This window comes from Sander lucioperca, chromosome 14, assembly GCF_008315115.2.
Source record: "Sander lucioperca isolate FBNREF2018 chromosome 14, SLUC_FBN_1.2, whole genome shotgun sequence".
NCBI lineage: Eukaryota > Metazoa > Chordata > Actinopteri > Perciformes > Percidae > Sander > Sander lucioperca.
The window spans coordinates 12020621-12037935 of NC_050186.1; the positions used below are offsets into that span (position 1 = coordinate 12020621).

General features: G+C 40.2%; 1 protein-coding gene across 5 annotated transcripts in view; it reads right to left on the reverse strand.

Annotated features, from left to right (window-relative positions):
* Nucleotides 1–4674: 4674 nt before the first annotated feature.
* Nucleotides 4675–17315, reverse strand: part of LOC116041765 (metal transporter CNNM3) — a 29084-nt gene continuing 16443 nt past the window's right edge. Inside the window, exons 5-13 of one of the 5 annotated variants that reach the window (XR_004103021.2) lie at nucleotides 15549–15692; nucleotides 14761–14919; nucleotides 13318–13487; nucleotides 11102–11198; nucleotides 10756–10886; nucleotides 9032–9161; nucleotides 7247–7314; nucleotides 6918–6957; nucleotides 4709–4954 (exon numbers count right to left, since the gene is read on the reverse strand). Coding sequence is in view for 3 of the 5 variants with exons in the window: in XM_031287794.2 (XP_031143654.1) it covers nucleotides 4905–4954; nucleotides 9032–9161; nucleotides 10756–10886; nucleotides 11102–11198; nucleotides 13318–13487; nucleotides 14761–14919; nucleotides 15549–15692 (881 nt within the window). In the remaining 2 variants the exon portion in view is untranslated. Of the gene's footprint in view, nucleotides 4984–6917; nucleotides 6958–7246; nucleotides 7315–9031; nucleotides 9162–10755; nucleotides 10887–11101; nucleotides 11199–13317; nucleotides 13488–14760; nucleotides 14920–15548; nucleotides 15693–17315 lie in introns of all 5 variants that reach the window. The other 4 variants (XR_004103020.2, XM_031287795.2, XM_031287796.2 and 1 more) reach the window with 4 other exon arrangements.

Consider the following 17315-nt stretch of genomic DNA (forward strand, 5'->3'; position numbering starts at 1 on the left):
AATGTTGCAAAAAAGAAAAAAAGAAAATGCGAATTAGAAGCGTTTCCATCAACTGGTTTAGAGCGAATAAACTAGACTACGCAAAGCGTACTTTCGTCACAAGTTGACGTTACGCATGGTTGTAGATTGCAAACCGGCGTGCTGAATCAAAGAGTTTAGAAGTGAAGTTCTTTGGCTAAATGGAGAGAGGTAGCATCGTACAAGTCGGCCGCCTGTGCAGAATACAGGGTTGTGGCAGAGACATTTGGTGTCAGCGAGACAACCGTTCACCGCTGTGTACGCGGTGTGCTGGGCCGTACCATTCAAGCTGTTGAACCAATTCGTCAATATACCCGACGTGGCTGAGGCCCAGGCTACAGCGCACCGCAACTCCACTACGCACCTTGTGCCACAAGTGTACGGCGCACTGGACAGGACCCGTATCCCGATCCGTCCCCCAGCCGATGGATACCGGGACTATAGTCATGTGACTTACATGTCCGCTACGTCTAACTTACTCGGCAAAGCGGTTTCCATCTCCCATTTTGCACATAAACAATTTTTTGAAAAAGGCAAAAACCACCTCAAGCGAGTGTGAAAACTTTTTTGTGAATTTGAGGACGTTTTTTTCGAATTTTGCCGTTTCCATCAACATTTTCTAAAGCGATACTTCAAAATGCGCGTAAAAATACGTTGATGGAAACATAACTATTGTCTGAACATTTCTTTTGTCACCGACTTTTTAGTCGCCATCTGAAGGAGTCGACGGGACGACCCATGACTACCTCAACATACGTGTGGGAATGTGAGTACCGTATTAAACTTTACTTTAAAACACTGTTTTTAAATATCCTGTCAAACAGCTCACGGAGAGTCTTCTTTATCGTTAACATGTTTATGTACAAACACAGGGAGCACAAAGGGTTTGGGTTATTTAGAAGCCATTTCTGACATATTACACACGATTACACACATGCAACAAGGACTGCTTAAAATGTATGTTAGGCTATCATCTAAATATGGAGTTAAGATGAAGACTGGATGCTTGCTTGCTGACATGTACTAGTGAAATATTGTATGTCACACACACATTTATACACAGACAGACAGACAGATAAAACAAACAGACAGGGCTGCAAAAATAGATTATTTTGCCGATTAATAGATTAGTTGTTTGGTCTTTAAAATATCAGAAAATGGTAAAAATGTTGATCAGTGTTTCCCAATGCCCAAGATGACGTCCTCAACTCAAAAATATTCAGTTTACTGTCCCAGAGGAGTGAAGAAACTAGAAAATATTCACATTTAGAAAGCTGGAATCAGAGAAATTTTATAAAATATAACTCAAACCAACTAATCGATTAATCTTTGCAGCTCTACAAACAGACGTGAACATGTACTGGACTGGACTGTTAACAGAACTTAAACAGATACGATAACACACACGCTTTAGAGATTTAGTATTTCAACGTGACATCATGACTTTGCATAAACATACACGCCCACTTTTCTAAAGCCAAGTGGCATGTTATCTGTACGCATTTTGAGCGGCGTATACAGCGTACGGGTTGGGTTTAGGAAAAGAACAACGGGGTTGGCTTTAGTAAAAGAAGAAAGCGACGGTTGACTTTAGGACACGTGACACGCGGTACACGATCCCTGTTATTCTGGGTGAGAGTCCTATGTTGTTTGATCTACCCCTCTGACCAACCTCCCTACGGCGTAAATTCACACGCAATCGCAAGATTGCAACATGCTACAAAGAGAGTATGCGTCTTGATAACACGCCAATAATGGCATGCGAATTGGCGTGTCATACATACGCCACTTCATGAGATCAGTCTGAGTATTTGAATCTCAAAAACCCAAAGTCTGATTTATGTTCTTCCTTTGTGCCATAGAGCTCCATTGTTGTCCAAAAAAACATCAACGAGCCACACTGTTGGTCTATACATGGAGTTTGTTGACAATATCAAAGCTGTAGAATACCTCCAGCTCCAGGATAAGAACATGGCATAAAGCTGCGAGTAACAATCAACCAATCATTTTTTTAGTTAACTGTTTAACCTATAAAAAAGGTAATAAGGAAACCACAGTCAAGTTCTGAATCTGATTTACTGTACAGCAATAATACACAAACCCAACTTTCTTTACTTGGTGCGTTTGGGTCTGAATGTTCTTAACTGAGATAACGAGGGCTGCAGCTAACAATTATTTTCATTAGATTAGTTTCTCTATTAACAGTTTGATCCATTAAAAGTCAGAAAATAGGCCAAAATTGCCCAAATAAAGTCGAAAGCAGCGTCTTGAAATGTCTCGTTTTGTCTGACAAACAGCCCAAAACGTAGATATTAAGTTTATCGTCACATAAGACAAAGAATGCAAAGCAGCAAATCCCCACAAGTAAGACAATTAATTGATTATCAAAATGCTGATTATTTTTTGGGCTATTGACTAATTGTTTCCGCTCTTCTTCCAAAACACTCTTAGGTTCATCTTGAGGCCTTTTTGAGGTTCTGTTAAACTTCAGCATCGATAAAAAACACTATCACTCTTTGTTAGTAGCTTAGAGTGTTTAATCTATTGTTACTTTGGTTCGATCCTAGCGTGTAACGTATACGACAGCGTTTTAGAGCCATTGTTCCAAAAAAAGCCTCAGAATGTCGGAGATTAAAGTCGTCAATTTACAAGAATAAAACTAGGGTATTCTCTGAGATTAAAGTGGTACATTTATGAGAAAAAAACTTGGAATATTCTCTAAAACTGAAAATAGAACATGTATTCCCGTCAATAAAAAACAAAGCATTAATACTAAACAAAAAAACAGAGCGTGTTTAACACTACGTTAGTGGAACTACGTTAGCATAATGCTAATGAATGACGGCCTTTTCCGCTACAACGTCGTCCTTTACGGTAAGGTTACTAATAAACAATTGCGGTTAGGCAATTATTTAATAATTGTGACAGGCCAATCCAGAGAATTGTAAAAATTAAGTTGTTTAATCCGATGAATCCCTTTATATAAATATGTTGGAGAGCTTCTATGTGTTCCACTGTGGTTCCTGATCTATCTTCATTAATACACGTTTTTAATTCAACTCTGTGAAGTTGACATGTAATATTTTAGGCGATGAGCCTGGTGTGCTCAAACGGCTCTGGGTGTGCAGTTACACTGATTTGAGCACGTTCTAAATGTCTAGGTGACCAATCAGATTGCCTGGTCGGCTCTACTTGTTGCATAATAGTTCACAAACAGCCTCAGATTGACACTACGGCTAACGTGGTCGTAAGTCACGTATGCTGGTGTCAGATGTCCTCGGCTGACTTCAGCCAAACAAAAAGAAAATTCCTAGAGCCGCCTCCAGGGAACTATGAACAAAACAACTTTGTGGAAATGAGGAGAACATCAAGCCAAAAATCTAAGGACAATAAGTACAGGTCATTAATTATTATCGAGTCAGACAGATCTTGTAAACAACTGTCAAAGTGTGCGTGCTAGGCTCCAAAATGAAAAGAAGCAATGTTAATGTCTATTTGTAAAGATGTTTGTTGGACACTATAAAATGTTGAAAATGTTACACTAGGCCTTTTTTTTTTTTTTTTTAAATCAAGAATAAACCACTTATTTTCTAATCTTGAGTTTCTTTGTGCTATGACAAATATAAAGTCATAAATTTGCAAGAAAAAAACTCAGAAATTCTGAGATTAAAGTCACAAATTTACAAAGAAAGAAACTTGAAAAGAATAGGGGTTTTTTGTTGTCAGGAAACAACATTGCTTCACTTTGCAAGGTTGGATCAACCTCATCATTATGGCTGCAGTGGATGACCTAATCAAATTATACTTTGCAATCAGATGTAGCAAAAACAAAAAAAAATTAGAAAAATAGTATGTTTGTGACTTTAATCTGAGAAACTTTCCGAGTCATTCTCACAAATGTATGACTTTATAATTTCAGAGAATATCCTAGTTTTTTTCTCCTAAATTTTCAACTTCAATCGCGCAATCTGAATAATACCATCACGCGAGAATTACGGAATGACACATCACATGAAAATCCATCTTGTTTAGTGTGTGACGGCCACGACATTCGTTCAAAACAATGACGGCAGACGTGATAGACAGATGGTTCATCCAATCACCTGCCAGGTATTTTTTTTAAAAGTGCCTGCCCTTTTCCAAACAGTTTCCAATGACGGCTTCTCAGATGGTTCTGTGTAACAAACCATGTGGCGCGTCACGTTACTCCACCCCTCCTCCGACTATTTTACCTACAATGGCCTTAAAACTGTGTAACAAAAGTTTAAACTAACCACTGAAAGCTGAAATGTTACACACACACACACACGCACAAAAATGTGGACATACCTTGCGTACCAGCTTGTAAAATAGCTTAATACTATCAACAGTGCACAAATCTAATGTGCAAATCTGCTTGTAACCAACTTGTCTTTTTGTTTTTGTGTCTCAGACGGACGGATGCTTCAGTACACACACGCACGCACGCACGCACGCACAAATCACACACACACACACACACACAAAAATCACACACATGTAGCTTTGGCACCCAGACAGGTAAAACCATGGCAATTCAGACTTTAGTAGTAACCCTGAAAGAAAGGCACCGCCAAATTAAAATAAAATGTATGTATGTATGTATGTATGTATATATATATATATATATATACACATACACACACACACATATATAGTCCAAAGTGTATAAAAAACACATGAAATAATAATTGCAATGGAAATGACAAAGGAATGGGGATGGAGATGAGATGTGTGAGCAGCAGATCTAAATAAAGGAAATCACTCTCGCTCCAGTCTTGTCCAATAACTACGTTCCAGCCATAGATGATTCAGCAATAAAAACTAACTAAAAAAGCTCTACTTGGTTGAAGCAGGTCAGAACCGCACTACCCATGAGCCTCCTCTTCTGTGAACCTCTCCTGGGCGCTACTGGCACCTGTGGAAGCCGACCAATGAGAAGGAGAGCTGGGGTGAGTGAGGGACGATGACATCACACAAACACAACAGGTGTTAAAGGTGACGCAGGGTGTGTAAAAGAGAGGGAACAAGAGAGAAGGAGAGAAGAGCCAGAGTTTGAGAGAGAAAAGAAGAAGCAGAAGCCGGGTTGAAAACCTCATTCAAAACCTCATTGACTTTTAAATCATTTTAAAAACTGACTTTCGAATGTGTCATGTGGCTCGCTTCATATGTGTATAGATAAGGATGGTAGTTTTTAAATTATCTGATAATGTTGTTTGTTACGTCTTTTTTTAGCTGCCTTTGACAAACTCCATTTCCCATAAAGTCCTAGACCTTCGCAGGCTAATGCCCCATTTACACGTACATGGTTATTTTGAAAAATGGAGACATTTCCCTTCGTTTGTGCGCTTTATTTACACGCAAATGGAGAATTCGCCTCTGAAAACAATTCTTTCTAAAATCTCCGGCCAGAGTGGAGATTTTGGAAAACTTCATTTGGACGTAAACTGAGACAAACGGAGGTTTAGGCAGCCGAGGAAGAGAAGACAGAGGAAGTGATTCGTTGCTGTTGTTGCTATTTTCGGGATTCTGATTGGCTAACGTGGGCTTGAGCTTCTCGTTACACTGCCACCTACAGGTTTGGCGTGCTCTTGACGGCATATATACACGGGTACGTGTAAAGAAACACTTTTCTGAAAACTGACAGCTGTGCACGATGTTATTTTTGAAAACGGAGAGGGTGAAATGTCCGTTTATGAAAATAGCCGGCCACGTGTAAACGTAGCATAAAAGTCAAGGCTCAACAAAGGAAGAGAGTACATGAGCAAATCATGTCTGTAATAAGGGACAAACTTTGGCTCTACATCTGTGCTGTTTAACAAGTTTCAGGAGATTTCATTGAAACACGCTTCTCAACACGTTTGCGTTTTTGTGTAACTGTAGTGTACCACAATTAATAATCATTAATTTATCCCAAATCTAATGTAAACCTATAAAATACTGAATTTAAAAAAATATATTAATATCATTTGTATTTGCACCTGACAATATATAAACCATATATAACAAATATAAACCAAAGTCCCAACCTAAGTAACATCTTAAACTGATCCAGACTTCGACCTGTTCTCCCTACCCCACCCCTCCACTCCACTCCACTCCTACCCTCAGGGGGTTTTAGTTTATTTTAGTATTTAGCATGTATTTATTTGCTGGTATGATTAATACGGACTATTTATTGTTGTATGTTGCGTTTGAATGTGCCTGACCACAAACAAAGTTGCCTCACAGAAAACATAAAGTTGATTTGATGATTAATGGATTTGACAAATATTTCAAATGAATGTGTAAATTAAGGGAAAAGTCATGTACCCTAAAATCTGTCAATAAAAGGGGCTTCTGAAGCTACGTTTTAAGTTTAGTTTTGACTTTATTACAAATTAATGGACAAATTAAGGGATCCACTTCCCCCCCACCCCAATTTCAAATGGGATATTCTGAGCTTCAGTAAATAATATTAATAGTGTGACATGAAAGAAAATATTAGTTCTCTAAGTTTTTAAAACTACACTTCCCATCACTTTAGGGATTTTGGGGACATAAACAGAACATATAATGTTGTTGTTTTTGTTCACGTTTTGCCAAATTAAAAGTATGCCGAATTGTTTATCAGCAGCTCCTGTTTGCAGTGTACCGATGGATGTTCACGCAACGATCACTGGATTACTTTGATACTTAAGAAAACTTAAAAACGTGATGATTCTCAGGCAAGTTCTGTCGTTTTAAGGAGCGTCTATTTTCTCTCAGCACTTGTCCCGTTCATTCAGGTAGCATCTTTCCCTCCGTGCCCCTCAGCCTCCAATATGGACGCCAGAGGACACATTTCATCCCTTTTAAACTCATTATTCAGTTGAATCAGATCAGACACAACGTTTACATACCCGACAGAGAGAAGTGAGATGATTTCAGGTAAAGCAGAAACTAGGAGTGACAGAAGATGAAGAAACAGAAGTTACAAAGCAAACACACAAAGATACATCTTCACCCACAGAAAATAAAATGCACCCACTAGGACTGATTTAAAAAAGGTAAAGGGTCAAAACTGTCCTCAAAAGGGGGGTGTGTGTGTGTGTGTGTGTGTGTGTGTGTGTGTGTGTGTGTGTGTGTGTGTGTGTGTGTGCGTGCGTGTGTGTGTGTGCGTGTGTGTGTGTGTGCTGTATGTATAGTCTGTGTCTGCTGTCATGCCACAGACAGGCTGCATTTCATTTACCTCATGCACAAAAAAATACTAACAGTAGTTCTCAATGGTATCAAAGAAAGAAAAGTTTACGGGGAACTCTGGACGGGCCAGAGAAGAGACAAGAAGACAGGCATGGAGGCACGCAAGGAGGGAAAGAAAAGAGAAAATTATATTAGTTCAGCTGAAAGCAAAACAGAAAAGTGCAGTAAGAATACTACAAAGACGTTTGTATTCATGTGTGATTTATAGGGGTGTCACGGCTCTTAAAATCCACGATTCCATTTTACTTTCTCAATTGTTTTAAACTGCTCTTTAATGTTTTATGTAACGCACTTTGAATTGCCTTGTAGCTGAAAAGTGCTATACGAATAAAGCCATCTTGCCTTGACTTTTAATTTTAAGGTCATGATTCGATTAAATTTTTTCAATTTGACTTTCTTTTTTGTCAACAGGAACGGCAATGCCACAATCGAGCCACTAGACGGCAGAAGAGTACTTTATAACAACAGTTGAGTATCTCAGAGTTTACAAGGTGCAATTAAAAGCAGCATGAGTTTAATGAGGTGCACATACATACTCATAAGTTTATGAACCCATGCTAAAGTTGACTAAAAAGAGGAATAAAAAAAATCATCTTTTGGAAATTGATCTTAATGCCTTATTAAAAAGTTATATTCTAAATTGGCATGGGGTACTTTCCATAAAATCATCTCTTAATGCAAATCAAACCAGCTATTAGGCTAACTGAAATAAAACCATGCCAATCTCTAGGTATGGTGAAGGGGATGTGATGATGTGGGGCTATTTTAATTCCAAAGGCCAAGGGAACTTTATCAGGATGCATAGTATCCTGGATCCATGAAATAACTGGCCTTTAAAAATTAAAATCTGCCTTCCTCTATGGGAATTTAACATAGGGGTGTACTTACTTATGCCCCTGTATTTTAAGGAAGAACATTTATTTATTTACGATACATTATTCATTCACAAAGAAAATTGGTGTCCTCAAAGGTTGGATTTTTCCAAATTTTTGTAATTAAAGCATTAATTAATTAATTTTTGTAATTAAGGCATTAATTACATTTTTTTATTCCTCTTTTTACTCAACTTTAGCACGGGTTCATAAACTTATGAGCACCACTGTAAATGTTCCATGGAGTCCTGTCCATGGAAAGCTTCAGCAGCTGCGGGCTACCCCTAAGCTAATGTTACCCTGTGTCTTTAGCTGCATGCTACCAGCCGCTAAGCTAACGGTAGCCTGTGTCTTTAGCTGCATGCTACCAGCCGGTAAGCTAACATTACCCTGTGTATTTAATTGCATGCTACCAGCCGCTAAGCTAACGGTAGTCTTTAGCTGCATGCTACCAGCCGGTAAGATAAAGTTACCCTGTGTCTTTAGCTGCATGCCAGCAGCCGGTAAGCTAACGTTACCCTGTGTGTTTAGCTGCATGCTACCAGCTGGTAAGCTAACGTTACCCTGTGTGTTTAGCTGCATGCTACCAGCTGGTAAGCTAACGTTACCCTGTGTGTTTAGCTGCATGCTACCAGCCGGTAAGCTAACGTTACCCTGTGTGTTTAGCTGCATGCTACCAGCCGCTAAGCTACGCTGTGTCTGCTGTTGTTTTTATTCGGATGTGCGCAACTAGGCGGGTGTGGAGACGAAAAGAAATACTGGTGGAAATGCAGATCCTGCTTCTGGTTTCAGTAATCAAAATCCAGGAAACCGTGACACCCCTAGTGATCTATCATCAGTAATAAATGTCAGTGTTGAGACCCCGGGTGCAGCGGACCCTGGGGCGCTTTGAGGAAACCTACCTTGTTGTGTGGCGTTTCTCTCGTTGAGCAGCTTGGTCTGACTGTTGGGCAGGATCTTAATCTCGGGAGGATCTGGGCTCGGACCGACCCGCGACGCCATGAGAGCGTTCAGATACTGGAGACGTGTCACCTACAAAACAAAACGGGATTTTTTTCCTCTTACTAAAGCCTCTACACACTCTGTCCTGTGAGAACCAGGTATCTCTAAAAACAGCCCTGTTTTCAGCTTTGTGACGATGCATTTTCATAATCTGACTCCGCCAGATGGATCGCTTCGCGTTTGCTCGGCATATCCATCTGGGAACTTTCCGTTGGAGAACTTTTGGGAAGGGGCGAAAATACTGGTTAGCTGATTGGATAAACCATCTGTCTATCACTAACCTGACTCCGCCAGATAGCTCTCGAGATCAGGACGGTCTCATGAGGCTAATTTTCTTCACGACTAGCGGAGCCAGTTGATATATCAAACTCTTGCCGAAACCAGTCGGGAGAAGAGCACAAACATCTTTTCCTCCGAGAAAAGCCTCCAGTGCCGTTTTTTGCTCTTCTTTCAATGAAGGAATACTTTCTAATTCAGATAAAACTTGCGCGATAGCTACGCTCAGCTCATCCGTGGAAGCCGCCATGTTGTTTAGACTTAACAGTCGCTTCTCGTTGCGTCACACCTAAACCCGCCTCAAAACCAACGCTGATTGGTCGGTCGTTTGGCGAACGGCTTCAAATTTTCTCTATCTCAAGATGCCTGACTAATCTGCGAGTGGAAAACTGGAGCTCACGAGATCAGGACGGTCTCATGAGGCTAACATTTTCCAGCAGATCCAAGAGGCTTTTTAAAGACTAAATGTAATCGAAGTGACTTCTGGCCTATCAGAGCAATGTATGTCAGTCATGTGATCCAAGAAAGTGGTTTGAAAATTGAAACTCTGCCAGTTGACTGCCAGGGTGAATGACGAGGCTCTGGTAAGTCGTCCAGTTTTTTTAACTTTAATTTTTAGATCTGAATTTGTGACCTTTGAAAAAAAAAAATTCAGCTTTTGAAATTTCACAAAAAAGGTGAATTCACAACAAACTAATTCAGATGCATGGAAAAGTAAAATATTTCAATATAATTATTCAGTTGCTTTTAAAATTCAAATACTTTTGTCTCTTATTTGCTTCCATAGCAGTGCAGTAAAAAGTACAATATTTATCTCTGAATTGAGTGGAGTAGAAGTATAAAGTATCAAATTAAAATACAAGTACCTCGAATTTAGTAAATGTATGTTGTTACATTCCACTACTGCTGAAAACACACTCAGTCACACACAGATTTGTCTCGCTTTGCCAGACCTTCCTCCACAGCGCTGTGGAGGAGGGAGAAAAACATGCTCTGGTTTATTGGCATTTCTTAAAACCAATCACAATCGTCTTGGGCGGCGCTAAACCTCGGACGGTGCCTCTGCAAAATAGCCTCTGTAAGGAACTTGTTTTGGTGGAACATGTGAGAAAACTCAGATTGGACAGATAGTCTAGCTAGCTGTCTGGATTTACCCTGCAGAGATCTGAGGAGCAGTTAACCATAGTCCTCACAAATCCACCGGAGGTTAGAACGCCAACACAAAGGAAGAGAAAGGTAATGGATATCTGGCCTAAATGAGTGAAATCTGGCGGAATTTCCGTCGGCAACAGAGCAATCCCGGAAGTGGAACGTCGAGGATCTAGACTACACACAGATACACACTCACCCGTATGAGCTGCAGGTCGGTGAGAGCTCGGACGGTGTAGTCGGGACAATAGTTGGATGGGCTCGTAGCGTCTGCTGACTCAAAGGGATCGTTGGGAGAGTGACGCTGCGTCGATACTGGAGACTGGTGCACTGCAAACACACACACACACACACACACACACACACACACACACACAGTCAGCACATTCTGCAACTACCAGCCACGCTGCCGTCTTTTTATAGCTGACTCGTATCAACCTCAGTTATGTAAAACTGCATCATCATCATTCACATAAACAGCTGTGTGCTTCATGCTATAACTGCATAATAAATTATGAAACTTGTGCCGTTATTCTTGATCTCACCTGAAGATGGCAGCGTGAGCGCAGACATGCCGTAGTATGTAAACGCTCCGTTCTCAAACTTCAGCCCCTCTTTACCGATCTCCACCTCCACACGGCCCTGAACACACACACAGGAAGACTTCAATGTCAAAATGTTTTAATGTTAAAATGTTTTCTGTTGAATAAATAAAAAGGAAACTGCCAAGGATCCCCTCTAAAACTGTTATGATACTGATCTCCACAAGCAAGTATTGCTTTTCTTGAAAAACTCCCCATTCCCCATTCTTTAGGACAACAAGGTTATCATGAAGATACATAAACCATAAAGTTAAAAATAAAAAAAGTTTTCAGAAAGACATTTTTTGTAGCGGATGCATCGATTTTGTTTGTTGTTACAACAATGTACCAACATATGATGTGAAGAGAAGTTTGTTTTAAATGTATATATGATTTTTTTCAAGCTGTAAATTAATTTGAGAAGGCGGCTTTGATTTGATTTCCACATCCGGACGACTTATTTTGTTAAATTACAAGTTGTAATTGTAACAAGTAATTTTTTGGGGGGGGGCATTTCTGCCTTTATTGGATAGAAAAGCTGAGATATGAAAGGGGAGAGAGGGGGGGGGAGACATGCAGGAAAACCGCCGCAGGTCGGACTCGAACCCTGGACCTTCTGCATCGAGGATAAAACCTCTGCACGCGTGCGCCCGCTCTACCAACTGCGCTAACCGGCCACTATCTTGGGATGTTTTAAATAACTTCAAAACTAGGTTAAATTATACGGTTACACTTTACTTGAAGGTATCTACGTAAGAGTGACATCACGCTGTCATAAACATTATAAACAAGTCATAAACGTTTATGACATAACGCTTCTTTTAGTGAGTGTCATTCAGTTTTTGTCATGGCAAGTTATGGTTAGAGTTCATGTGTCATGTGTTCATGACAGTGTTATGTCACTCTTATGTAGATACCTTCAAGTAAAGGGTTACCAATCATTCATCAATGTCTTCTTTTTTTGTTGATGCTTATGTTGTGTTATTTTAGTTCTTTGATGTATCTTTATTTTAATAAAGTTAGTCGTTCTAATTTACTCAATTTTTGCACTCTGTACTTATCTTTCACATCTTGCTTTATATATATATATATATTTATATACCACTATTTCACATGTGCTTATATTTATGTATCATGAGATGTACAATTGTCTACTATTGTATATCTATATGTTCTGTCATTTCCTGCAATATACGCTCATATCTCATAGATCTCTTTCTTGGAAAGTAAGAAAGCCAAAGGTACGACTGAAAGCTAACTCAAAGTGACAAACGTGTGTGAACATGCACACATACCTGCAGCAGCAGAATCAAATAGTCTTTTTAATTTACTCAATTTACTCATCTTTCACATCATGTGGTGTGGTTCAGCAGCTGCACCGCTGCTGACAAAAAAGGCGCTGGACCGAGTCAGGAAATCAGCACAAAACATAATTCACACACACACCCCCCCCCCTCACTCACTGACATATATCACACTCAATGCCTGCAGCGGGCAAAAAAAAACATAATTAAGGACTGTTCCCAGCCAGGCCACGACCTCTTCACTCTGCTGCCATCTGGAAGGCGTTACAGATCTTTACAGGGTCGCACTTCCAGACTTTTGAATAGTTTTTATCCAAGTGCCATAAAACACCTGAACTCATGACCCATATGGACTGCACTGCACTTTATAGACTATGTCTTCTTTTAGCTACTTATCAATTATAATAACTTATTTAGTTATTTATTTATTACTGTGTTCATATTGCTTAGGTCTCATTTTATTATGTCTTAATTCATGTTTTTCTATGTTGTCTTGTCATACTATGTGTCACCACCAGGGGAAGTGCAATTGAATTTCGTTATGTGCAATGACAATGAAGGTATTCTGTTCTATTCTATCGTGATTTATACGTTTATATACAACTATTTCATACGTGCTTGCATTGATTTATCCTGAGACGTAAAACTGTAATCTGCTTAAAAAACAATAAGAGTTTTTATTAATGTCTCAAATTTATGTCTAAGATGAATTAAAAAAAAAGTCAAAATTGTCTCTTATAAATCAATATGTTCTGTTATTTCCTGCAGAAAAAAAACCCCTCAAACTTGTCCCTTTCTTGCAGGGTTAGGAAAGCAAAGGGTACGACTGAGAGTTGACTTTATTAGTGACAAACGTGTGTGGACGTGCGCACATACCTGCAGCAGCAGGATGAAATAGTCGACCGGGTGGTTGCGCGTGTAGAGATAGTGACCTGGGCTCAGCCGGTTATTTGGATCAAAGTGCACTTCCTGGTTGACACTGGGGTGACGGAGCAGGTGGAACAGGACCTTCTCCGAAACACGGCCGGGGCTGAAGTGTGACACCTCTGCAGGGGTCAAAAGGTCAGAGACACGGGGTACGGTGAACTCGCCGTCTGGGCAGCGAGGTCACATACGGCGAGACAAACAGATCTCACAGAACTTGTAGCAGTTTAGCTGAATTATAATGTGTAACAGGGACATAATGACATTCTGTGGCAGAAGATTATAAACATTTTTTAACAATGGTGTGCAAGTAAAAATTCACACACACACACACACACACACACACACACACACACACGTTTGTGGCACTATCTTTGTGGGGACCCGTCATTGACATAATGCATTCCCTAGCCCCTTACCCTAACCTTAACCATCACCACTAAATGCCTAACCTTAACCCTTACCTTCACCCTAACCATAACCTAATTCTAACCCTAATCCTACAACCAAGTCTTAAACCTCAAACAGACCTTTAACCTTGTGGGGTCCAGCATTTTGGCCCCACAAAGCTGTCGGGACCCCTTTCATTTTTTGACTGGAGAAAACACCTGAAAACTTGCGTTCTAAGGACCAACGCCACATGTTAGATATTTTTTACAATGATTGCAAGAAAAATGATCACTATTAATTGGATGAAGCCTAGCCCCCCCTACAATAGCTCAGTGGATACAAAAAAATCAAACAGGTCCTTACAATGGAGAATATGACTGCTATTTTACAGTTGAAAGTACCTTTGTTCGTAAGAAGATGGACTCCTGTCATTCTAGACCTTGATTTAGAATAATAACTTAAACATACTGTGATATGCAATGGCTTATTTACCCTGCTTCTATGTAGTCAATATATGTGTTGAATGAAGCTCAACCACAAGGTGTTGTGTTGCTTTAACCATCCTTGAGAGAGTGTTTGAGGGTGTGTGTTGGTATTGTATTGCTAAAATTGCCGACAATGTTTAATGATGGGCAATAAAGTAAAAAAAAAATAATAATAATACTATTTGAATGCTGAAATTACTATTCAAATGTGTTTTTTTTTTTTGTAAATAGGTTGGCTAACGTTAATCTCCCTCTTCTCATGTCACGTCTGACGAACAATAAGTTACGGGAGGCATTGTGAGCTAACGTTACGTACCGTGTAACGTTAGTACGGGGGAGTGGGGGGGTTTGACAATGCATAAGCCTGAGTAGTGTAGTACATATTTATAACAGGCTGCATATGAGCATTACATATTCAAATATTATTCGGATATAAAAAATAACAAATGAAATTCAAATGGTATTACGGAGGAAGACTGACAGCTCTAACACGCACGCACACACACACACACACACACACCTCTGGACAGGAAGCGGTGTGTAGCCAGCAGGAGTTGTGGTGAGGTTCGGATCTTGGCTTCTCCTTCGGGAGGCTTGAAGAGAGAAAACTCCTCGTGGACGCTGCGAGACTCCAGAGGAATCTCCAGCGGAGCGAGAGGACGCTTCACCTTCCTGTCTACTGCAGGAGAGCAGCGGTGGAACAAGTATTCAGATGCTGTACTTCAGTAAAAGTACTAATACCACACTGTAAAAATACTCTGTTACAAGTCAAAGTCCTGCATTGGAAATGTTACTTAAGTAAAAGTATGTAAGTATCATCAGGAAAACTTACTTAAAGTATTAAAAGTTAAAGTTCTCAATACAGAAAAATCCTCCCATTGTAGAAAGAGTAAAGGATTCAACCAGTTGTGTGTTTAATGGTCTAATCATCTCAGCTGGACTTGTAGGCTGTAATATTGTTGGCTAGTTTACTTTAGAATCAAACATCAGATTTTATAAACTACATGTGTTTTGTGTGCAGTAATCTTAATGTGTAAAGTAACTAGTAACTAAAGCTGTAACAGATGAATGTAGTGGAGTAAAATGTACAATATTTCTCTCTGAAATGTAGCGGAGTAGAAGTAAAAAGTGGCCTGAAAAGAAAAGACTCAAGTAAAGTACAAGTACCTCAACATCTGGTACTGAAGTACAGTACTGGAGTAAATGTACTTAGTTTACATTCCACCACTGCAGGAGGAGGTGGAAAGCTTTAATAAAAAGACACCAGATGCTACATGAAGAAACACATTTTACATTAAACAAACTTACAGTATCCGTCGGACTCGTCCAGGATCTCGGACTTGATGATCTCCTCGATGACGTCCTCCAGCGTGACCAATCCCAGCACCTCGTAGAAAGGATCGCCCTCCCCCTCGTTGTTCACTTTCTGGACGATGGCCATGTGAGAGTTGCCTGGTAGAAAGAGGAGAGATGTATTAATTTACTCTTTAGTTCAAAAGAGATCATTCTTCAGTAAAGGGTCAATGCATCCAAATAAAAAAAAATATTTTTCATTTAACGCTGGGGTAGGTTGTTGATTGGGTAGAGTCCATAATAATCTTTTCAGCATATTGTAAGTTAACTGTTCTGAGAGAAAACTGTCTACATACTGGGAACTATATTCTCAGATAGGCAAAGCAGTGCTATTTCTGCTAATTGGGCGGAGTGATATGCTTGCACCTGAGAAGCACCGGACAGAGAGTAGAAATGCTTCGCCTTTCTGAGAATATAGTTCCCAGTTTGTATACGGTTAGAAGACGGCTGTGTCTCATGTGACCTTGTTATTTGTACACGCTGTGACTATACAAATCACAACATGTAAATAGGAACGTGTTGGAGTTATTTTGTCACTTATTGGGAGCAGTAGGCTAGATGGAGCCGGTTACCTCCAGGATCTGTGCTAAGCTAGGCTAACAGTGGGTGCGTCAGACAGAGTTACGACACGCACAGAGATGAGAAGGGTATGTTTGGACTTATCTAACTCTGGGGGATACGGTGAATAAGACAAAGTCCCAATAAGTTGGCGTGTTCCTTTAAGATAAACTTTGGCCAATCACAGGTCATTTCAGAGAGAAAGAGAGCACATTCCTATTGGCTGTTCTGCAAATGCTGATGCATGTGCTCAACCCTCCAAACGGTGAAAAAAACCTGATTTAATCCTGCAGAAAAAGTTCCACAACAAGTGCAGACACTGCAAAGCAACTCCCAAAAAAGGAAGGCACATTTCTTAAAAGTCTAAAACTTAAACACCTTAAAACACGTGTCCATATCGGCAAAGCATTTCATGGACGAGGAGAGATTGGCATGCAGTAGTCTCGCATTGCCAGACCGTCCTCCACAGCGCTGCGGAGGAGGGTCTGTCTAGTCACAATCACAATTGTCTTGGGCGGTGCTAAGCGCCGGATGGAGCAACGGTGCCTCTGCAAAACAGCCTCGGGAAGGAACTTGTTTTTTTTGTGCTTTTTTTTTTTTTAAAGATAATTTTTTGGGCTTTTCCATCTTTAATTGATAGGACAGCTAGGTGAGAAAGGGGGGAGAGAGGGGGAAGACATGCAGGAAATCGTCACAGGTCGGACTCGAACCCTGGACCTCTGCGTCGAGGCATAAGCCTTGACGTATATGTGCGCCTGCTCTACCCACTGAGCCAACCCGGCCACAGGAAGGAACTTGTTTTGGTGGAACATGTGTACGTTCAAAAGTAGTTTTAGTCGTGCAACAGAAAACTCAGATTGGACAGATAGTCTAGCTAGCTGTCTGGATTTACCCTGCAGAGATCTGAGGAGCAGTTAACCATAGTCCTCAGAAATCCACCAGAGGTTAGAACACCAACACAAAGGAAGAGGAGGGTAACGGACGTCTGGCACAGGACCAATCCCGTAAATGAAATGTCGTCGATATAGACTAGGCATGCAGATACTTTTGGTTTTAAAGCAATAGACTCCTGGAATAAATTACAGCACTTTCTTGAAATCAACTCAATCGTCAATCGTGCCTCTCGGACAATTTAGAAATCTGGTTCTAAACCTGCAAACTTCT